At 48.4% G+C, this 23,049-nt stretch overlaps 1 protein-coding gene across 4 annotated transcripts in view; it reads right to left on the bottom strand.

Moving 5' to 3' along the window:
• Positions 1-10,601: 10,601 nt before the first annotated feature.
• FRMD4B (FERM domain containing 4B) overlaps positions 10,602-23,049 on the bottom strand; it is a 207,184-nt gene continuing 194,736 nt past the window's right edge. For 3 of the 4 annotated variants that reach the window (XM_083156012.1, XM_083156011.1, XM_083156009.1), the window contains exons 12-23: positions 22,863-22,939; positions 21,939-22,077; positions 21,273-21,408; positions 21,000-21,133; positions 20,486-20,605; positions 20,053-20,281; positions 19,050-19,106; positions 18,503-18,638; positions 17,373-17,498; positions 16,082-16,884; positions 14,761-14,893; positions 10,603-13,232 (exon numbers count right to left, since the gene is read on the bottom strand). In XM_083156012.1, coding sequence (XP_083012138.1) covers positions 13,109-13,232; positions 14,761-14,893; positions 16,082-16,884; positions 17,373-17,498; positions 18,503-18,638; positions 19,050-19,106; positions 20,053-20,281; positions 20,486-20,605; positions 21,000-21,133; positions 21,273-21,408; positions 21,939-22,077; positions 22,863-22,939 — 2,214 coding nt within the window. In that variant the 3' untranslated portion in view covers positions 10,603-13,108. Of the gene's footprint in view, positions 13,233-14,760; positions 14,894-16,081; positions 16,885-17,372; positions 17,499-18,502; positions 18,639-19,049; positions 19,107-20,052; positions 20,282-20,485; positions 20,606-20,999; positions 21,134-21,272; positions 21,409-21,938; positions 22,078-22,862; positions 22,940-23,049 lie in introns of all 4 variants that reach the window. The other variant, XM_083156010.1, reaches the window with a different exon arrangement.

The following is a 23,049-nucleotide window of genomic DNA, read 5'->3' as shown; positions in this document are numbered from 1 at the left end:
CAACTGTTGAAATGATTGCACCATTTAAAAAAAAATGCGGTCTCTGAATTTGGGCGCTTATACATGCCGCTCAGTTTGTAGGAACTAAAATGTATTTTTATATAAAGTTCCTCTGCTTTTATTTCGCACCAATTCTACCGCAATTCATGCTCAGCCAGATGTAAATTGTTAATATGGCAGGAGATGCCGACTTTGTTATTCTCCTCTCCGGGAGAAGCCCGGAGAGGAGAGTTTCAGCAGCCGCTCAGGGGGCGGGGCTTAAGTGGGAAATCACTAAGCCCCGCCCCCATGATGCTAAACCAGTAAATTTACGGATCTTCGTGGAGAGGGCGGGGCTAAAATTACGCAATTGTGTCTCTTTAGCTCCGCCCCCTCCTCTGAGACCCGAGGATTGTGGCATTTTAATGCCGCGATCCGGGGGACAGCGGGGGTCCCCCCTGAATACGGGAGGGTTGCCCACCCTTCCGGGGGGCCGGGAGGGGGACCCGATTTTCGGGAGACTCCCGGAAATTCCGGGAGGTATGGTATCTGGTCTTTTGGTCGACATGATCAAATGGTCAACACAGTTGCAGCAGACACAGAGTGGTTGGTTGTTTTTTTTATTATGTTTTGTAATGTATCAATAGTTACCCTTTGCTCAGTGGCGTAGCTACGTTTTGGGCGCCCCCCCCCGCCGTTAGGGGGGGGGCGCCCATACCCACCCCCCGCCGCCGCCGCCCCGTCAAGCACCCCCCGGCCGCCCCGTCGCCCATGCTATCCCCCTCCCCCGCAGTCTTATCTATCGCGCTGCGCTGGTCCCGGCGGCTCCGTTCTTCTGCTGAGGACCACCACAAAATGGCCGCCCCCATACAGCAGACAGTTTCAGAGAACAGTGTGCTATATGGGAGCGGCCATTTTGTTATGGTCCTCATCAGAAGAACGGAGCCGCCGGGACCAGCGAGATACGTCTGCAGGGGATGGGGGGGGATAACTATAGCACCGCAGCCCCCGGCGCCCCCACATGCACAGCGCCCCCCCGCGATGGCGGGGGCTGCGGTGCTATAGTTATGCCCCTGCCTTTGCTCATATGCAAATGAGGCAGCTTTACATTGTACTCGATCAGGCCCACAGTGTTTAATAACAGCGTGTGAGGTCGGTGAAGGTTTTCACTGGAAAACAGCTATACATAGACCAGTCAAAGTTTATCAAGCCCCACCCCGAAGCCAACCCCCTGCCTCCGCCAGGTCTGTAGCCGTGACCTGCAAATCTACTTGTCTGCAGCCTCGGTGCTCCTCCTGCTACCATAAAAAATGTCCCTTGCAAAATGGCCGCTGCCACACAGAAGACCATAGTTAAGGGCGTTGCCTCCTCTAGCACCCTCAATAACTGTCTGCTCTGAAGAGGGTGGCTATTTTGTGGGTGTAACCCAGGACACCCATGAATTACCCGTGTACATCACATGTGGTCCTTTCACATGCAACCCCGTTCCCCACCGCTGGGGGTGGGGTCCGAGAAGCAGTTCCGACCTCCCGATCCCATCCGACGCGCACGGGACCGCACATCAGAGAGGATCTGATGGCAAACAAATAAGATCTGGGCTGATTTATGGACCCAATCCGTCGGGATCGGGTTAAATTGGACTAGTGTATGGGCGCCTTTAGCCTAGCTATACAGCCTCAGTATATGACACACGTATGTGTAACAGTGTACAGAGCTGGGGAGCAGATTATAATGGAGGCAAATTTATATCTCTCTACTCTGTGAACTTTGAAAAGAAAGATTTGTTCGTTGCTCTTTTTTTGTGTTGACCATCGTCATGTTGACTTTTTGAACCTGTCGGCCATAAACACAGTCGACATTTTACCTATCAACCTTTTGTATGTTGACCTATCGGGGGAAATTTACTAAGATGTGTATTCTACTTCACATGTGATCTTGCTATGGGCAACCAATCAGATCCTGTCTACTATCATCTAGAGGGTGCCAAATAAATAAGAATTAGATTCTGATTGGTTGCCCACAGCAACATCACATGTGAAGTAGAATACACATCTTAGTAAATTTCCCCCATTGACTGTCTAACTAGACACTGTGGGGTAAATTTACAAAGATGGGAGCGCTATTGAAGATGGGACGTTGCCCCTAGCAACTAATCAGAATGTACTTCTTATTTAATGAGCATCTTCTAGAAGATAATAGATATTGGTTGCTATGGGCAACATCCCATCCTCAATAGAAATCCCATTTTAGTAAATAATTTACCCATGTGTCTATTCTTTTGAGACCATCTGCAATACCCTTAGTTTTGTAATGTGCATAGTCTAACAGTAGGTGGCAGTATTTCAAAACCTGTTCACCTAGGATGCAGCCTCACAGTAACATATCCCCCAACTGGGGGGGGCACGCTCCCATTTATATAAATCATTCACTTAGTGTAGTCTATACAAATGCTCAATAAGGTTTAGAAACACAGAAGGCTGATTAAGCCTGAAGTGACATAAACCACTAAGGGTTCTCACAGGCTACACTCTACTGTTGGTCACATGGCTATGATAATGAGGATGGGCACAAGGCCTATCAGAGCAGGGGGAGGGTCTAAGCAGGGTAGGAATGATCACGAGTTTAGAGTGATCTGCCCCTGTCCAAGAAGCTACTGACCAGGCAAGACCTCCAGGCAGCTTCTCCTCTAAGTCAGGTTTTTTTTCTTTGTTTCAATACAAATCGGTTTTAATCCTTTTCTTTCTCTCTCTCTATTCATAGCTAAGCATATTCTGTTCCCCTCTGTCTCTTACCTAGCCCTGTATCAGCATGCCTCGTCCATCCAGGGTCTTGAGGCCGCCTGTGCGTCTGGCTGATGCGGTGTTCGCGTGTGTGAGGCCCGCTGTGTCCGGCTCAGCCCTCCCTCCGGGTCCTGTGGCCCGGGGGGGGGGGGCGCGGCGGGGATCGGTGGTGGCTAGCGCATGTGGGCGCGACGATGCGGCTGGGGCGCGGGTGGTTGACGCGGCCGGGCGTCCGGCCGCGTCACACGCTAGGAGAAGCCGCGGCTTCTCCGGCAGCAGGGGGGTCGGGCAGGGGTAGCGCCCGTGGAGCCTTAGCGTACCCGGCCGGGGCGCAGAGCGATGACGCGGCCGGGCATCCGACCGCGTCACACACGAGGAGAGGCCGCGGCCGCAGCGCCGTGGCCTCTCCTGTAACAGGGGGGTCGGGCAGGGGTAGCGCCAGTGGTGCAGTCAGTCGCGGGCGCGGGCAGGGCACCCGCCGCCCGCGTGGCACAATAAATCGACAGGTGGCGACCAGGTCAGGCACCCGCCAGGCGGGGCCTGATTCAGGCCTGGTCCCGCCTGCTGCCCCCATCGCTCCCCCGCAACAGTACACAGGCACAGGTACGCAGGCGGCTAGGAGGATCCCTCAACAGCACACGGGGGGCGGGCCTTCAGTGGTTCCCACTAGCGGGGCCCCATCTGTAGCCCAGGCAGCCCCGGGCCCCCGAACTCCTATGGAGGGGGAGGATGCGCGGCAGTTCCTGGCGCTACTGTCATCTTTCTTGGGGCAGGCCCCAAATGTGGCGTCTTCCCCCGTGGCATCCCCACCTTCCCTGTCCATGTTGCCCAGCACGATGGCCCAAGCATCGATAGGATCCGGTGGTACTCATGCTCCAGAAGCTTCCACATCCGCGGCTGCAGCTGTCCGGCCAGCCTCCACGGATGCTCCTGCCCACGGTGGACCTTTGGAGTTGAGCCTTGTGCCTCGGGACGGCACCTCAGGTGGGTCAAAAAAGAAGAGCAAGCGGCGCAGGCGTAGAGACTCCCGCACCTCCTCCTCATCCTCCGGGCGTTCGGACTCCGCTACGTCCGGGGAAGAGGGAGGACGTAAATCGCGGAGACGTCGGCGTCGCCATGGGCGATGTCGCCGCCATTCCAGCTCCAGTGGTAGCTCAGGGTCCCCCCTGTACCCTAGAGGTCAGGTGATGCAGTGCGAAAATACCGCTGTGCTTAGGGGCCTGAGACGCAGCGTGCAAGAGCGAATCAGAGATGGGAAATATGTAAATTTCTTTAAAATGACAGCACAGGATGAAAAAGATTACCGCGCAGCAACGCGAAAAGGGGGGATTGGGGAGGAGGCCTTTTGCACCTACCACCGGTGGCAAGCGGGCCTCTTCATGTTTGCCGCCTGTTACCTGGAAACTAGGCCCCAGAAACACATGAATATGGTGCGTTACATGCACATGATTCATGCTATGTTCCTTACTGATGGGGACTCGACATGGCGATCCTATGACGACAGTTTCAGAAGGAAACAGTCGGGTTTGGCAATCATGAACCTAGGTTGCAAAGATGTAGAGATTTGGATGGGCCCAAAACCTGCAGCTCCACCGACCGTTGCCCCCACCCCTCCTCCAAAGAAGGCCACGGCGCCCTTTCGCGCAGGAGGGGGGGCCGGGGGATCCTCCGCTGGTCGATGCTACGCATACAACGGGGCGGGCTGTTCCCTGGGTGCGCGATGCAAGTACAAGCACTGCTGCTCTAAGTGTTGGGGCCCCCACACGGCTAAGGATTGCAAAAAAGGAAAGCAGGGAGGCCCTCCAGCTGCTCAAGCGGCAGGGGGGCACCCTCAATAAGGCCCCTTCCCCAGTTAGGCTCGATCGCATGGCCAGTTGGCTGGCGGCATACCCCCAAGAGGAGGAGGCTTCCTTCTTGCGGACGGGATTCGACGTGGGTTTCCGCCTCCCCATTGACGGGGAGGTGTCGACCTCGTCGCCCCGAAATTTAAAATCCGCCATACAGATGCCCGGGGTGGTCTTGGATAAGGTTGCTAAGGAGGTTTCACTGGGTAGGATGATAGGTCCTTTCCAGTTCCCCCCAGTGGCCAATTTAGTTTTATCCCCAGTGGGAGTGGTTCCCAAGAAGGCCCCGGGTAAGTACCGGCTCATTCAACACCTGTCGCATCCTGTGGGCAGTTCGGTGAATGACGCCATCCCCGAAGAACTGTGCCGGGTTCGGTACCAATCTTTCGAACAGGCTTTAACAATGGTTCGGGGCTTTGGCCCTGGTGCACTGCTGGCAAAGATCGACATAGAGTCGGCCTTTCGCCTCCTCCCCCTGCACCCGGAATCGTTTCGGTTCATGGGCTTTCGCCTCCCCACAGGATTTTATGTGGACAGGTGCTTGCCCATGGGCTGCTCGATCTCCTGCGCTTTCTTTGAACGCTTCAGTAGCTTTCTACACTGGTGCGTTGTTACGGGATCAGGGGAGTCCGGGGTGGCCCACTACCTGGATGATTTCCTGTGTGTGGGCCCCGCGGAATCATCGCGCTGCGGAGCTCTGCTCGCATACATGCAGGGCCTGTTTCAGTATCTAGGGGTACCGGTGGCAGTTGACAAGACGGAGGGGCCGGTTTCCTGCCTTTCCTTCTTGGGCATCGAAATCGACACCGTTGCCGGGTGCTGCAGGCTTCCCCTTGACAAACTGTCCCGTTTGCGGGCGGCGATAGCCCTCGGGCTCTCCACAGGTAAGCTGCAGTTGCGACAGATGCAATCTTTGTTGGGTCTGCTACATTTTGCGTGCAGGGTGATTCCCATGGGACGGGTTTTCTGTAGAAAACTTGAGAGATCCGTCTCTGGCGTAAGACACCCCTTACACTTCATCCGGCTTTCAGCCGAACTGAAGAGGGACCTGCGCGTGTGGCTCTCCTTCTTAGAACAGTTTAATGGGGTCCTCATATGGCCTTCCCCCCCCTGCGACAACCACAAACTGCAATTGTTCACTGATGCCGCAGGAGGGGTGGGCTTTGGAGCCTTCCTGGACGGGTCATGGTGCGCCGCACCGTGGCCTCCGGAATGGGTCACAGAGGGCCTCACTAAAAACTTGCTGCTCCTCAAGCTGCTCCCAATAGTGGTAGCTTTGGAGATCTGGGGCGACAGGCTGCGCAATGCTAGCATTGTTTTCTGGTGCGATAATTTGGGAGTGGTGCACGCGATCAACCGCCAGGGTTCCGCCTCCCTTCCAGTGGTTCGCCTCTTAGCGCGGCTGGTTTTAAAATGCTTGCTGCTGAATGTACACTTCGTGTCAAGACATATTCCCGGAGTGGAGAACTCCGTGGCGGACGCCTTGTCCAGGGCTGACTGGGTTAAGTTCCGGGCCCTGGCACCTCATGCTTCTCCCGTTGGTGAATGTTGTCCCTCTTATGTTTGGCAGATGATCAGGCCGGAATGGAGGGGCTAGCCATGCGGGCTATTGCGCCCACGACGCTGCAATGCTATCGGGCAGGTTGGCAGGAGTGGGAGCCGTTTCGGCTGTCTGCCCCTCAAACAGGTAAGACACCTAATGCGGCCATGGTGGCCTTCGTTTGGAGTTTATACTCATTAGGTCGTTCTGTCGCCTCCGTGCGCAGGATACAGGATTCTTTTCTGCTTTGCAGGGTAGGGCGGACCCGTCCCGGTCGTTTTTGGTGTCGAGAGCATTACGTGGCTGGCGGAGGGCCTCGCCTGCGCTCCCAGACCGGAGACGCCCGATTGATATGGCCTTGTTACCAGCTTTGCTGGACGCCCTAAGGGACATTTGTTGGCCTGCCTACGAGGTCCTTTTGTTCCGAACGGCGTTTGCAATGGCGTATCACGGGGCCTTCAGGGTTGGAGAGCTGGTGGCTCCATCGAAACGGGCTCCTTCACCTTTGTCCGTGGACGATCTAGTGGTCCAGGAGGATTCGGTGCTTTGTCACCTGCGACGATCCAAGACAGATCAGGCCGGTAGGGGGAGATGGCTGTCCCTGCTCCCATGTACGGTGGAGGGGGCGTGCCCTGTGGCGCTGGCTACGGCCTTGACACAGGCGCGCCCGAATCTGCCTGGTGCTTGGTTGATGCACGAGGACGGGTCGCCTCTCACCAAATACCAGTTTGGGCACGTCTTGGGACGAGCGCTGGAGGCCATAGGCCTTGATCCGAAGGAATTTGGGTCGCATTCCTTCCGGATCGGGGCTGCTACCCCGGCGGCTGCGGATGGCCGCTCCGACGCAGAGATTCAATCTCTGGGTCGATGGCGCTCGGCAGCATTCCGAAGGTACATTCGGCCGTCTTTATCTATCACTGATCACCATGGTCGACTGGACGCATAAGCGCTCGCCAACTTCCAGTGGGGGCCTTGAGGTGTGTTTTCACATTCGCCCGGGGGCACAATTTGGCTATAATTACAATCTGGCATGGCGTACTTGGTAGTTTACTCCGGGCGGTGTGTTTTGTGCCTCAAGAGCTGGTCGGCCACGGTTTTTCCTCCTCCCTATCTCCATAACCTGTTTAGCGTGTGAGTGCAACAATGAGTTTTTCTCCGACTAACTAACCTCTTGTATGCATATTTTCAGATCGACGGGACGTTAAGTCTGTGTGGATGTTGGGCCATTCGTTTGTGTACTGGGCCTCGCAGGCGAAAATCGCCTCTGACGTATGCATGTTCCCGCAAGCTGGGGAGGTTAGGTGGTTAGGAGTGAGGGGCATGAGGTGGTGTGCACTGCAGGCCCAAATGATTAGTGCCGTGAAGCAGTTTGGGGTCCCGGAGGTCATTATATTCCACCTAGGCGGGAATGACCTTGGACGGGGATCCGTCCTGGAGCTGCGCTCCATGATTGTCCGGGACCTTCACATCATTGCCCAGGTGTTGCCGTCATGTATGCTAGTGTGGTCCTTCATGATATCCAGGATAGTATGGAGGACAGCGAGATCATGCACCAGCATTGAGCGTTCACGGAAAAAGGTGAACTCTATGGTGGCAAGATACCTGTTAGCTAACGGCGGGAGTGTCATTCGACACGACGCCATCAGCTTCCAGCGCCCTGAGCTGTACAGGAGCGACGGCGTGCATTTGAGCCCGGAGGGTATGGCTCTGTTTTTAGGCAACATTTTTGCCTGGTTAGCGGCACGGTGCTGAGCGTTTTTTATTAGTGGTGGCGGTGGCTGCGGCCTAGGGCCTGGCTGTGGCGGTAAAGAACGGTCATGCTTTAAGAACTCTGTATGTGTGTAGATAGTGGGGTACACTCTCCCTCGACAACGATTGTCATGGGCCACGCTTCTGCCCGGGGGATGGCCGTCACCACCAGGCCTGGTGGCTGACCAGGGAGAGTGGTCATCCAGCGTTGCATGTATGACTTAGTGATCTTTAACCCCACCTTCCTATAATGACCGTTCTTTGGCGCCGCCACCATTCATAGTCTTAGTTTAATTTGTCAAATAAATTTGACATTCTGTTTTTGAAACGCCAGCACTTGTGTCGTGTCTTTATTTTAGGTTAAGTTTTAGATAAGGTTATATATATAAGTTGTATTTAAGTGTATCAACAGACAGGTGGGACCAGGGGGATACCCGATGGTGAGTTTAAGAAACACAGAAGGCTGATTAAGCCTGAAGTGACATAAACCACTAAGGGTTCTCACAGGCTACACTCTGCTGTTGGTCACATGGCTATGATAATGAGGATGGGCACAAGGCCTATCAGAGCAGGGGGAGGGTCTAAGCAGGGTAGGAATGATCACGAGTTTAGAGTGATCTGCCCCTGTCCAAGAAGCCCCACCCACCCTTCCCTGTTTCTCTTTTCCTCTTCGGCGGCGGTAAAGAACGGTCATGCTTTAAGAACTCTGTATGTGTGTAGATAGTGGGGTACACTCTCCCTCGACAACGATTGTCATGGGCCACGCTTCTGCCCGGGGGATGGCCGTCACCACCAGGCCTGGTGGCTGACCAGGGAGAGTGGTCATCCAGCGTTGTATGTATGACTTAGTGATCTTTAACCCCACCTTCCTATAATGACCGTTCTTTGGCGCCGCCACCATTCATAGTCTTAGTTTAATTTGTCAAATAAATTTGACATTCTGTTTTTGAAATGCCAGCACTTGTGTCGTGTCTTTATTTTAGGTTAAGTTTTAGATAAGGTTATATATAAGTTGTATTTAAGTGTATCAACGGACAAGTGAGGCCAGGGGGATACCCGATGGTGAGTTTAAGCATACACAGAACCCAAACTGTACGGACTTGCCCCAACACCCAATAGGTTTGGAGGTATTTCCTGTCTCCCTGAAGCCTGCTGTTGGTGCTCGTGCTGTTTTGGAGGGGGGGCTAGTATTTTGCAAGCACTAATTGTGCCCCCATTATGGCATGACCACATCCCAAATAGCAGGGGGTTGGGCTAGCAGACACTGTATAAATAATACCTGTATCTGGTTAGTTCACAGAGAAACATAAGTACACTGAGATGACCACTAACAAACTGCAGGACAATTGCATATGGGAAGTACAGAAAACGGACTCAACCTGCACACCTGCGATCATTGTGTTCCTGGTTCCTCTATCGCTACTGTGTCCTGGTGCCAAGTTGACTGTGCCCCAACCCTGGGAACGATGCACTGTTTACAATTCAATTGCTGTGGCTACTTCACCTGTTGGGCGAGTGTGAGGTTGGTGTTGGGTTGCAATAGGGAAGAGGGACATTGGGCTGGACTATGGGGGCAATTATTGTTTAGGACAGAGATTGGCAAAAGTTTTCCCCAAGCTTTGCAACTTATTTTTGTCAACTGGAAAATAATCAAAATAAACACACACACATAAGCAACCAATTTCCAACAATTCCTCTTTTTATTACAGGACCTAAAAAATTGGCCCCAGAAGCAGAAAATGCGAATCATTTCCAAGAAGATGCAATATAAACAAATAAATACGATTCTCTCAAACCCATTGGATCAGTTTTTCCGCTACAATCCCAATAATCCAAATGACTAAGGACCAGCACGATTCTCGAATCTGTTTACAAAATAGTGTGAAAGAAAAATAAACAAAACCACCTCACACCATAAGTAGGAAACATTCCTGTGTGAGGCTACGAGTGGGATCCACAGTCCTGTCTTGCAGAAAACTGGTTAATCCCGCCTGAAGCTAAGACAAGGCGAGGGGTAACACTGGCGCCTGTTTCAGCATGCCGTGTCCTGAAATATGTGATCTGTCTTCGGAGCTGTTCTCCTGCTTTTGTAAGTTAAGAGGTCACTGTGACTTTTATAGAATAGTGAAAGGAATTGTTCAACCTTCTGACATTTCTCAGAGCAACTGGAAAAACCTGCAGCTACTGCAAACAGGTAATGCCCCTCTGTTCTCTGGTAATGTGCTACTGCGGGCAGGGCCGTCTTAACAATCTACTGGGCCCCTGGGCAAAATAATTTTTAGGGCCCCCCTCCACCCACCTATGTGCAGCAGCAGAGGAGGGCTGGGCGGGGATCCTGTGTGGCGGGGATCCGGGCAGCAGCTGTCAGCGGCATCTGTCTAGGCGACTCATCGGTGGCGGCGGTGATCCAGGCAGCGGGGGGGGGGGCTGGGAGCTTGATGTAGCGGTGTGTGGTGGGGATCCAGGCAGCTGCTGTCAGCGTTGTCCGTCCAGGCAGCTCGCTCAGAACTTGATGTAGCGCTATTTGATGCCGGGCGGGAAGCGCTGCAGATTTTGAAAAGACTGGCCGGACACTGATTGGCTGAGCGTCCGGCCAATCAGCGTCCGGCCAGAATTTTCAGAATCAGCAGCGCTTCCCGCCCGGCGACAAATAGCGCAACAGCAAGGTCTGAGTCGCCACTGCCTGTATGGACAATGCTGACAGCTGCTGCCCGGAGGATCCCCGACACATGCCGCCCAGATTGCTACATCAAGCCCCCCGCTGCCCGAATCACCGCTGTCCCCGCTGACAGCTGCTGCCTGGATCCCTGCCACACGCCTCCCGGATCGCTACATCAAGATCCCAGCCCCCCGCTGCCTGGATCACCGTCGCCGCTGACCGCATCCCCACCACCATTCCCCAGGGCAGTGCAGTGTTCCCAATTGGGCTGGGCCCCTACAATCCTTGGGCCCCTGGGCAACTGCCCATTCAGCCCAATGGGAAAGACGGCCCTGACTGCGGGGGTGTCCAAACCTGTCCTCAAGATCTACCAACAGGTCATGTATATCAGGCAACCTGTGGATCTATAGTAGGAATGACTGCAGCAGGTTTGAAAATGTGACAGTTAGTACTGACTACAGCTGTGCACCAGCTAGGTGATCTGGGGTATGTGACAGTTAGTAATGACTACAGCTGTGCACCAGCTAGGGGATCTGGGAAATGTGACAGTTAGTAATGACTACAGATGTGCACCAGCTAGGTGGTTTGGGAAGTGTGACAGTTAGTAATGACTGCACCTGTGCACCAGCTAGGTGATTTGCAAAATGTGGACTGTTGGCAGATCTGGAGGACCGGAATGGTCTACATAGTAACACCCATGTTCCAAATTTAGCCTGTGCCCATATGGGGATAGCAGGAGTTATACGTCAACAGGAAGTTAGGAATAAGGTTACAGAATAGATGATAGACAATGGCTACGTTGACAGTCACTACGTAAATCACTATTTGTCAACAGTGACATGGTCGACACCTAACAATAGTCGATATTCCATAGATCGACATTAACAGAAGGTTGACACAGGCTTGATGTCGACTTGAATAAGGTCGACATGAGTTTTTCACATTTTTTTGTGTCTATGTCGACATGGATACAGTATAAGTGTACCATGTGCACTCGCCACGCTTCGGGCACGGTGCCCAACTGCGCATGGCACACTATTATATTCTCACTCTATGCCTACTTGGATAGTAAAGTATGAAAAACCACCATTTTTTAAAAATAACAAGATAAACCCATGTGGACCTTATTTGTGTCGACCATAAGCTTCTGTCAACCTTATGTCACTATCGACCCAGGGACCGCATACCAAATTTAAAAAAATCGGTGACTAAACTGTTGCTTTCTTAAATTCATATCATAGAAATATGTCAATGTTCAAATTTTGGGGGGATTTTTTTTTAAATTTAAATTAGTTCTCCCCCTTCACATAACTTGGATGCCTACTGATGACATCACCTGCCTGGCGTTATGCTGGGTCGGGTGAATAATCTGAAAGCGCTGGCAAGGTGGTTCCAAAATCATGGGTGCGACCCGGCTTGCCAGTGTGAATTGGGTATTAGTGATGGCAAATTTGATGGTGCAAAATGCATTTCAATGGCATAATATCAGCACAGAAATGTAAGCCGCTGTAAATTGTAGCCTTCTGCAATATCGTTTAACATGGAAAGAAATTGAAAGAAGCCAACAGGTTTATTTAAAATGTAAGGGTTACCAAAGACCTGACACCTCTTAAATCAACAAAGAAAGTTGCAATTGTCTTGTACATTGAGCCTTAGTGGATAATGGGTAAAATAAAATAGAAAATATTTCAAAATAATTCTGACTTTATTTTGTTGAGCATGACCAGCAAAAAAAAAAAAATCATTCTGGCCTTTGACACGCTCACAGATCTCCACCGTACCTTCCACACAGAAAAAAAAACTATTGTTCTATTGCAAATAATAAAAAGTTATTTGTGATACCTGACCAGCAGATTATAACCATTCCGTAAAAAAAGGTATGGTGATCATTTATAAAAATCCGAGCTGTACCATGATAAATTTATCAAGCTTGTAAGTAATGGAATAGTATGATATATATATATTAAAAAACCATACAATGTAATTAAAAAGTATCCCAGAAGAAAACGTATATACATTTCCAAGATTTACAGTATTTAGGGAAAGTTCGATAAAACCTTTTTCTTTTCACGTTAACTGGAAGCATTCGATTGGTATTCAACAAAATGGCGGCATAAAAAAAGGACATCTTCCACATATGCATTCTTGTTAAAATCCTTCATTTGATTGATCCAGTACTGACTGCAATGTTTCAGCTCTCGAGCACACCATTTACTCATTCACCTGTCCGTGACGCCAAAATGTGACTTTTTGTGCTTTGATGGAAAACAGGCCTAGACTCCAGTGATATTCACAGTTTGCCATTACGTCCTTGTCACACAGCGATTCCACAAAGTGCTTTTCAAATTCAGTTATAAAACTAAGTGCTTTTCTTTACCAGACAGCATGTTAGAAGTGCGTTGCTAGTCGATCCTTAGAATGTTGACCATTTCTCTATGGCAAGCCTGTGCCATTAGAAAAGTCAGTGGAATTCCATAGCACCAATGCAAGATCGCAGTCACTGCAAGGCACATGAGGTGATGACTGAAGAGTCAGCAAACGTCTTGAGGATCTTGCTTCAGACCAAAGTGCCCGGCTTGGAATCTTCATGCCACAAGATGTCCTGTTCATCTTGAAGAGAGCTGTCGTCTAGTGGGGTAATGTCCGCGTCATCGAGCTGGGGGGTATAAGTGAGAAAACTTCTAGGAATCAAAATAGAAAATAAAATGTTTACGAAACTACATATACAACTCGCACACACAAAGATGCATGTTTGTTGTACAAGGAAATACACATCTGTAATTTAAAGGGACACACTTAATATTTTAAGTGTGTAACTGCCACATTACATGCTGTGTTTGAAAAATGATAGTTTGGAACGTGGTTAGTTGGTACTTTGGGATCTATTCATGAAAGGATAAGAGTGGAGAAGTGAGCCAGTGTGGAAGTTGCCCATGACAACCAATCAACTTTGAAGTAACATTTATCAAATGCATTCAATAAAATGATACATGCTGATTGGTTGCCATGGACAACTTCTCCACTGGCTCACTTCTCCACTCTTATCCCTTCATGAATAGATCCCAAAGTACCAACTAACCACATTCTCAACCGTCCTTTTTCAAACAGAGCATGTAACATGGCAGTTAGGAGTCTACAGACTGAAAGCCTGCGAGCATGGCCCTCTCATCTCTCTGAGTTAAATGTACCAAATCTCCCTAAACAGGAGCAGCTGCCCATTCTAGCACATTCTTTGACATGACAGTTAGGAGCTAATCAACTTTATCTATCTCCAAGCCTTGATCTGTTGTTAACCAGTCTCGTTGTATTACTATTTTGTTCCCAAAGTTATGGGAGATCCTGGGGAGATATTATTTAGATATTTTGTTCACGCTGAACATGCTAATTATGGTTGGGTTTAGCCATGTATAGATAAAGCTAACTAAAATATTGGGCGCGGTACAAAAAGTCCAGTTTGAGCGCTCGCATGGGTCCTTTTTGCACGTATCAGCTTGCCACCCCTGGTATATGTGAGCTGATGTACCATGGCCAGCATTTGAATAGCCCTGTTGGGCACCATTTCCTGGTGCCCAGGTGCTTACAGTTGATTGTTTCCTATGTCAACCTTTTTTTATGTGTTGACCTTCTGCCTGATGACCAATAGTGGTCAACCTATTGACTGTGGACCTCGACTCTGTCAACCCCAATGATCCACACCCGAAGCAAACACATCAATCATGGCCACACTTTGGGTCGGATGTACTAAGCTTGAAAATAAATAAAATAGAGAGTGATAAAGTACCGGCAAATCAGCTCCTAACTGCCGTGTCACATAATGTGTTTGAAAAATGACAAGTAATAGGTGATTGGTTGGTGGTTTATCACTTTCAAGGCTTAGTACATCTCACCCCCTGACATTTCTAAGGCAGAACTGGTGACTTTACATTACAAAAGACAATGTTTTTCCCTTTCCTGGTTCCTACAGCTGTGGTCTGTGTCAGTAACTGGTAGAGCCACAATTATAATGTTAGAAGCTCGGAATGAAAAATATGTTTCTTGCTGTAACAGTATTTTCCCACATCCTCTAAATCAAACAGTCCCCTTCCCAGAAGCAGCAGAGGGAACACAAAGCACCTGGAGGAGAAGACCGTTTTCAACACGTTCCGGCTCAGGAGAAGCCGAGAATGTAGATGCGACAGCTGAGCCAGTCTGACTGCAATCCGGGCTTACCTGCTCGGCAGAGGTGTGCTACTGTATGCCGTGGAGTAGCCGGTGTAAGTCGGGTGGGGTACAGTGTTGTATTCTGGGTAGGGCACTGTGCTGCTGTGTACCCACCGGCTTCCTGTTGTGCTTGTGGAGGACACTGCAATGTGAATACAAATAAATATAGTTATATATGTGTATATTGGTGTGATACGCAATACCGGCACTTAGGATGCCGACAGTCATAAGACATGTGCAGGAGCCGGGCAGCCCTCACAGCACATGGCAGGGACGGGTCCTTTCGGAACCCCTGTCCCTGTGGGTGCCAGGTTATACATCCACCCGATATGATCGCATTATGCAATGAGATCTGTGTGATAATAGTACCCAATAGTACCCAATCATAGGTGAATGGGCCCCAGACACACAACTTGCAGCAAATGACGTCAGCACCCAGCTCATCCCATATAAATAAGAATGGAGTCTCCAAATTACAATAGCAACCAAGGATCAATGGATTCAAGTAAACAAATACACTGCACAATCTAGGCCACAAAAATATGGCTGCCCCCAGTGTGTATAAGCTCTACTATGCTATAATGGCATTCAATTACTTCAAATAGTTTCTGGCTTGTTAAATGCCCCAAATTTGTACCTATGTATTTGCAGAATTTAGTTCTCAATTCCAATATATATCTTGCCAAGTATTATTATCTACTCAGTTTCAGGATCTTTCACAAGGTCTAAAACGGTGTTCCGAACCGGTGCGTCAGTTTGGCTTTAGGCAATAAAGTTATATTGCCAGATTCCATAAGACTGACCAATTGGATTGGGTAAAAAAGGGATGATTGAAGAAGTGGTCTGCTTGCAATAAGCCGTTTCAGAACTTCACATCACAACCCAATTAGGGGTTAATGTACTAAGCCTTCAAGAGAGATAAAGTGTAACTGTAAAACTGTAAATAAATAAGTGGACAGACATAAAGTACCAGCCAATCAGCCCTGAACTGACATGTTAGAGGTTGGTCTGGAAAATGGCAGTTAGGGGCGGCATGTTTAATACTTAGATGTATGAAGCCGTGATAAGGGAGAAGAAGCGAACCAGAGGAGAGTTGGCCCATGGCAACCAATCAGCTTCTCTGTATCATGTTATATTATGCAAATTATAGATGTAACTTCAGTGCTGATTGGTTGCCATGGGCCACTTCTCCTCCTTTATCACCGCTTCATACATCTACCCCTTAATCTCTGTCCATGTTATCTCCCTCCTAGGCTTAGCACATGTAAAATGATATCCAATGTAGAGGAACTCATATTAACTGAGCACAGAGATGACTATTTGTCCTTACCAGAAGAGCAGGATGGGGCCCGGATGCTGGGTGACGATGGAACCGGCATAGAGGCAAAACAAAGGCTTCTCTGTGACCCCCGATCAGGTTCAACCATTCCTTGCTGTCCGTGGACTGGTTCTTTCTGATAGGCCGTCCGCTGGTACCATCCCCGTAAATGCTCGGCCACGATGGCCTTGTGAATGTTCTTTGTGATCTGCTCGGTGGTCTTTGCCGGCTTCTTCCTAGGAAGCCTCAGTGTTGCATACGGGTTGTGAGGCACAATCTGGTCCCCGTCATATCTCACATCCCTATAAGGGTCATAACCATAATGCACAGTGGTTCGATATGAGGGGTTAACACTGTATTGTCCCTCTGTGTCATTCTCATATATATAACCCCCGTTGTAATAGGGATCGGTTTCATGGTACGCCGAGTACCCTGTGATATAATAGTTTGAGGATGGCTGGTTCTGGTTTATTTGGTAAACGCTGTTCCGTGCATCCTTGTGCGCCAGGTTGGGCATGCTCCCAGAGTTTGCCGCGGAGAAGTTTTGCTTCTTGTGCCGCCTCCTATCGCGGCGGGTGTCCAGTGTCTGAGTGGTGTAACAGTGGTTCTGCTTTGGGGGTGTGCTGTAGTACTCCGAGCTGGACTGGCTGGTGTAAGAGGACCCGTCATCTAGAACCTCGGTGCTGTTGCTTCTTTGACTCTTGGAGATGGAGAAGGTTGCGCTGCCATCGACAGAGTCCACAATGAGAGGCGTGTGGGATTCCAGACTTCCGCGACGCTGCCTGCTGCTGCTGTGGTGGATCATCCCTTCATTCCTAGCGGGGGCGGAAAAAAAAATTAAGTTGGGAAAAACTAGAATCTATAGGTTTTTACAATTTGTAAAACTAATAGACTAATCAGATGGGGCACTGTGGCCATATTGGTGGTGGTGGGGGGAAAGTGGGTGTTTTAAGAACCATTTTATTGCAGGGCCCGCACAAGTCTTAATCCGGCCATTCCTTTAAAAGCCAAAATTATTTAAAACGGAGGTTGCCATGTTGCACTTCTTTAGTAAACATGGCAAAACAAGGGGGGAGGGGGGGTTTATCAAATCTTGGAGAGAGATAAAGTACTAGTCAGGCATGCAGCTGCTGTCCGTTTTCTAACACAACCTGAAAATAACAGGTAGGAGCTGATTGGCTGGTCTTTTATCTCTCTCCAAAATACAGTGGTCGCAAGGTTAGAAACAAAAAAATAGCCAAATGTAGTTCTCCTGTAAGTTTTGGCTGCACAAATGTGTTTGATAAAGTTGTTCCCGTCTTACTGGAGGTGGTTGCTGCTGTAGGCATTTCGTGTTAGAACAGGAGTGGACGGCATGCTCCTTCCCCCGTGAGGCTTCCTCTCCGCAGTCTTGTACGGGCTGCTGTGTGTTGATGTAGGCTCTTTGTGGCTATATATGGGAACACGCACACAAACTGCATTAATAAATAGAACACATGTGCAGGATAAAATACAAAAAGTACAAGTACAGATCTTAAGCATTTTCGTGCCCTCAAGGACATTTTGACCACTTGGTGGCAGTGTCCTATTTCTACCTAACTTCAAAGCTCACTTACTTCATAGAGAAGGGGAGCGAAGTGCAAATTTACATACATACAGAAGATTTGTAGAAATCTAATAATCAGTCTTTATTTTCCTTATATTAACAGTTGACCACAATAAGAATATAATTCCCTGCATGTATATAATACTGCTCAATTGGTACAATTATAGATGTGTACAGACTCACTAAGCCAGGCGTAAGCAACCTGTGACTCTCCAGCAGTTGAGAAACTACAAGTCCCAGCATGCCTTGCCTCAGTTTTGCTATTAGGGAGGACTAAAACTGTGGCACGGATTGCTGGGATTTGCATATGTATATGCGCTTGGCGATGCCGTGTCCCCTCGCTCCCTATAGTTTGCTGGGTACCCACCGTCTTATGTCTGCCCAGCTTAAGGCCATGGCTTTCTATTGAAATTCTCTTCTAATCTATTATCTCTATAATGTTCCACCAATGGAACGTGATATTTATAGTATTTAGCCTTCCATCAAAGACCGTAGAGCCTCTGATCTAGAGCACACTGTACTTGCTGGTTACACATAAATGCAGATGACAGTTAGCTCTGACCAACTTCCTCCTGGACAAAAATAATTCTAAACCAGAAAGCCACGCAAAACAACGTCAGTTCATGTAATAAAATCCACCCCCTGCTTCCTTTTGGGTGATAAGTAAAACAAACCCATCACATGAATCTATTTTTACTACTTATTTGTGACATCATTTATCAGGAGGCTTCCTAAGACAGTTTTCCACTAGTACAAAACGGAACTCTCCCTGGAAAGCGAAACGCATGTAAGCGCGAGAAACGACAGGCCTATATAACCCTACTGGCGCACGGGTAATGGTGCAATACCTCGCCAAGCGCATGTCTGAAAACTGCTCATTGAGCGAGGACTTTCTGGAAAGGCTTCGGTCCCCCATGGACTTCGGTGGTCGTATTTTAGGGGAATTCTGCAGGGATCCGTGCCCTTGTAGATACAGAGAGTCATCTGAAAGAGAGGCAAGAATAGAGGCAAATCAGAGAACGCTGAACTTATCTTAGGCAAGCAGATGGAGTAGACTTTTGTGCAACACATGCGGTGCACCACAGTGCAGCTGTCTCAGCTGCTCCACAGTCACGTTGGAAAAAGTTAAATTACTATCTGTTGCCAAGTGGCCAGCTAAATAAAGACAGTTTCAGTTGCACTTGAGGATCCCTGTGCAGTGTTATTGTTTACTCACAGAACAGCCGCCACTAGGTGGCACTGTAACCTATTTCTGACAGCCGTTGTGTATATGGCAAATGAACGGCATGTTTAAACCATTAAGGGTCTCTTTATTAGAAAATGGACTGTCTGCTTTTTATAATGGGTTTGTTTGAAGCCACTCAGTATGCATGCAAGTGTTCACTGGAGACTTACCATCATCAAAGGTGGTTGTGTCGGACAAGGAGCTGCTTTCTGATGGGATGATGTCATCTAATAGAAAACAAACAAGAAAAAAATATTTAGTGAGCAGTTCACCAAAAGGAAACACTACTTGCAGAGAACAGTTTTGTTTTGCAGAATTTAACCAAAAGTAATAAATTATTCCCGACTGTAACCTCACATTAACGAGGGATGCCCAGATTTAACCACTTCATATCAAACCGAATCAGACGCAGCTGACTAACATTGTTGTGATACTGACGCACCATTATGATAAAAATCCATCCACCCTAAGGCGAGTTTAGTCCTAACTTGGTTTGTTCCTCTATAAGCCAGATTCAGAAAAGAGAAAAACAAGTAATTTGGTGTCCGGAACATACCATGTTTCTATGCAAGGGGAGCAAATACATTTAAATTGTTTATGTGCAGGGTAAATACTGGCTGCTTTTGCATGTAGCCCGCACATATTAGACAGCTTTATTTTTACACCGCAATGTAAATTTCAGTTTGAACACACCTCACCCAAATCTAGCACGTTACATCTGCCCCATCTGCAGTGCAACATGGTTTTGCCCTTTTGTGGCCTTTTTTGCTGTGCTAACAAAGCTTAATTGGACCCAGTGGCGTAACTACAAAATTTTCTCCCCCCAGCCAAAATATCGTCTGGCGCCCCCCACATTTTGTAGCAGGCTCCACATTCGATGAGTGATAGGGGCTACCTGCAGTTCATAGTGTATAACTGCCTGGTGGCGACTGATAACGGGAGGTTGGTGGTGGGGGGGCGGCTCTTGGCGGGCTCGTGCACCGCTGGAGCCACCCTCCCAGCTTCTGCCCCTGATGCTGCTCCTGCTGCCTGATGAGCACCGGCGGCACCTGCGACAAACCCTGCTGGCGCTCGCTCCCCAAGCAGCCGCGGGGTCTGCCGCATGGTAGCTACGCCACTGATCGGACCCTATGTACGCCTAGCTGCCTGTTGGAAATTTGCAGATCTGTATACCTTGTATGAGCAGAGAGGCCCTTTTTGTAGGATCCTTGCCACTCTTGATTCTGTACTCATTGATTGCACTTTCTATGTCCTGCAGTCTCTTTATGGAATCAGAATAATCCTGCTTCCTCTTGCGCTTGACGTTCTTGCGTAGGTCAGGTTCCATCAAGAGTTTCTTGGTGGCCTCCACCATTTGTTGTTGTATGAGGAACTTGTGCTCCAACGTTTGCAGATCAGAATCCTGGCAGCAAAGAAAACAACATGAATAAATATTCCACAGCCTAACACGGTATGATATCCGGTTACACAGGAAGTGTGGCTGGTGCACTTCCTGTAGGCAGAAGACAATGTTCATCCTCAACACGTAGGAAGCAAATGCTGCCTTGGCCCAAGGCCTGATGTCCAACCTACTAGATAAAAGACGATTAGAGAACTAGCAACCTACCTCTACACCAGGAAGCATGTTGTCATCCAACTTAAACGTAGTACCCATCCTTCTGCGAACATTGGGGGGCTTTTCACCAACAGTGAGCGGATACTCCGTTGGAAGTTTACCGGTCAATTCCTAGAACAACAATTACACAAATTAAGCTGTTGCGCTTCTTAACCCCCCAAAAATGACTGACTGAACTTTTTTTGTTAGTAGCTGCCAGTCCGTCAAAATGACGGAACATCATAACAGTAATGTCAGCGGTTGTGCATGCCCGAACAAAGCAGCACTTAAATTGTTCTGTCTGGCGCCATCTAGTTGTAGACTGTGTGCAAAATGCTTGAATTCCCCCGTCAGAGGTGAGGAGTATTTTATTATATAGGATATTTTTCAAGATTGCTTTTTGAGATTTGTTTCTACGCAATAAAATGTAGAACCAGAAATATGTTAATAAAGTTCAGTTGTAATAGTAAGATGTGTGGTATCCAAATATCAGATCAAGATACACCCCCCCATCACCGAGACTTACCGCCTCTCGCATACAGATCTTCTTCAGTTCATCAATTTTTTTCAGGAGGATTTCCTGTAAGTCTTTCTCTTTTTTCTTTAATTCCACAATTTTCTCAGCTTTTTGATCCTCACTGACCTCGGAGTCCAGAGAACCTGTTTCATGAAATGTTTCCTCATTAATAAAAATAATAAGAATAATAATCAGGTTCTAAATTGTATCTATAATCTGTCTATTCCACATTATTCAAGATGCAATAGACATCAGCTGAATGAAATAAAAGACCATTATTACCTGACGATATTAAGCTGCCGCTGCTCGCCATGATAACTGGGTTCTTCCCGTCCACCATTTTGGAAATTCTGGTTGTGCCGCTTTCTGAGAGATCCACGGCAATATCGTCCATGCTGCGGGCAGTGGGGATTTTGGCCTGTAAAAGATCAGCAATAATGTCAAATGCTGGGCCTAGAGTTTAAGGGGAGATTTAACAAAACTTGGAGAGAGATTAAGTGGAGAGAGATAAATAGCTAACCAATCAGCTTCTGTCATGTTACAGGCTGTTTTTGAAAAAAGGCAATTAGGAGCTGATTGGTTGATAGTTTATCTTTACGCAAGCTTTGATAAATAGCCCTCTAAGAGAGTTAACACCTAAAACACAAAAATCAGACCACCTGAGGTACTAGTTCTGTCACTTTGTCAGCACGGGTGCTGTGATGATGCCTAGGTAAACATTTACATTTAAAATTTAAATGTCCAACTGTGTCCTTCCTAGATGCTAACTTTCCCAGGGAAAGCTCCCTAATGACGCTCAGAAAGGTCATTAGCCGCTATGATAAATGACCACTAATCTGATAATGGCCAGTAACGATCTAGCAAACAGTGGCAAAAGATCAAGCAAATATTTGGAGGAGAAACTTTAAAATGGGACGGCACAATTTCGGGAAGATTGTGGGAACTTACTTTGCTCTGCTTTCTGTCCAGGTAAAATTGATGTTGACTAATTGCCATCACCCATATGGACTTGATCACAGAATTGTTCGCATACCACGTCTGAACTACAAAACCGCTCTGGCCAAAGGTTCGTCTTGACACAGATATTCTGAAAATGTGAGGTTAAGAGAAGAAAGTTTGATAAATGATACAGATAAGAGTGACAGCGTAATGCATGCACCAGCGAACATGATCATTTCAAGTGGTCTGACAGCAGTAAAAGTACATCAGGGCTAATGCATTCATAGAGACGATCTTGTACGTAGCAGATGTGCGGAAATATGCGCATGCTGTAGCCGCCTGGAAATGTATCAAGACGCCCAAAGTGGCATTGCAGGTCCCTGCAGCTGTGATGTTCGCAGAATTCTGGGATAACCATCTCCCTATGTAATCCTTTGGTTCCGTAGAATGGCAGCAGGAACTGAGACGCCATGTTTCCTGGGTCCGGGATTGCAGTTGTAGGCAGAGACACTCCCCAAAGATGGTCGCGACACGTCTGCGTCATTGCCACTTGCCGTTACCTCCACCAAAAGGTCCATGCTTGTCAATGTCCAAAACTTTGCCAGTAAACCCTCATTGGTAGCAAGGTTCCTTGCCGCATGTGCAGTTGCCACCGTTTGCACATTCGTCCAATAATCAACACCATAAGTATCGGTATCCCGTACGTCTCTGAATCATGCCCTTATAGCTTTTAGTCCTTATATGTGTAATAAAGTCATTGTCAAAATAATGATATCAATTATCTGCAAACGACAATTGACTTGGGTCTACCACAATAATACACATACTGTACGCACGCACGCACACACACACACACATACATGTCTGAACTCTGACAACTTCTCTGCCTTGAATGCACACCTGCAAAACCCATCAGACGGCTTTCTCTCTTACCTACGGGGATCGTGAACTTCCACTGCAAACTTCTTCTCCCGAAAGTACAAATTCTCCAGCTGCTTCCACTGAAATAACTGCAAGTGAGAGAGAGGGATGTTATATAAATAACCTGGTCGTTAGCCGTTTAATGTTCCGAGCACTCCCCTGATCGAATGGGTTCCGACCGTAGGGAGTCTGTGCAAAG

This window comes from Crinia signifera, chromosome 8, assembly GCF_055691185.1.
Source record: "Crinia signifera chromosome 8, ASM5569118v1, whole genome shotgun sequence".
Lineage (NCBI taxonomy): Eukaryota > Metazoa > Chordata > Amphibia > Anura > Myobatrachidae > Crinia > Crinia signifera.
This window is presented reverse-complemented; position numbering and strand designations above follow the sequence as displayed.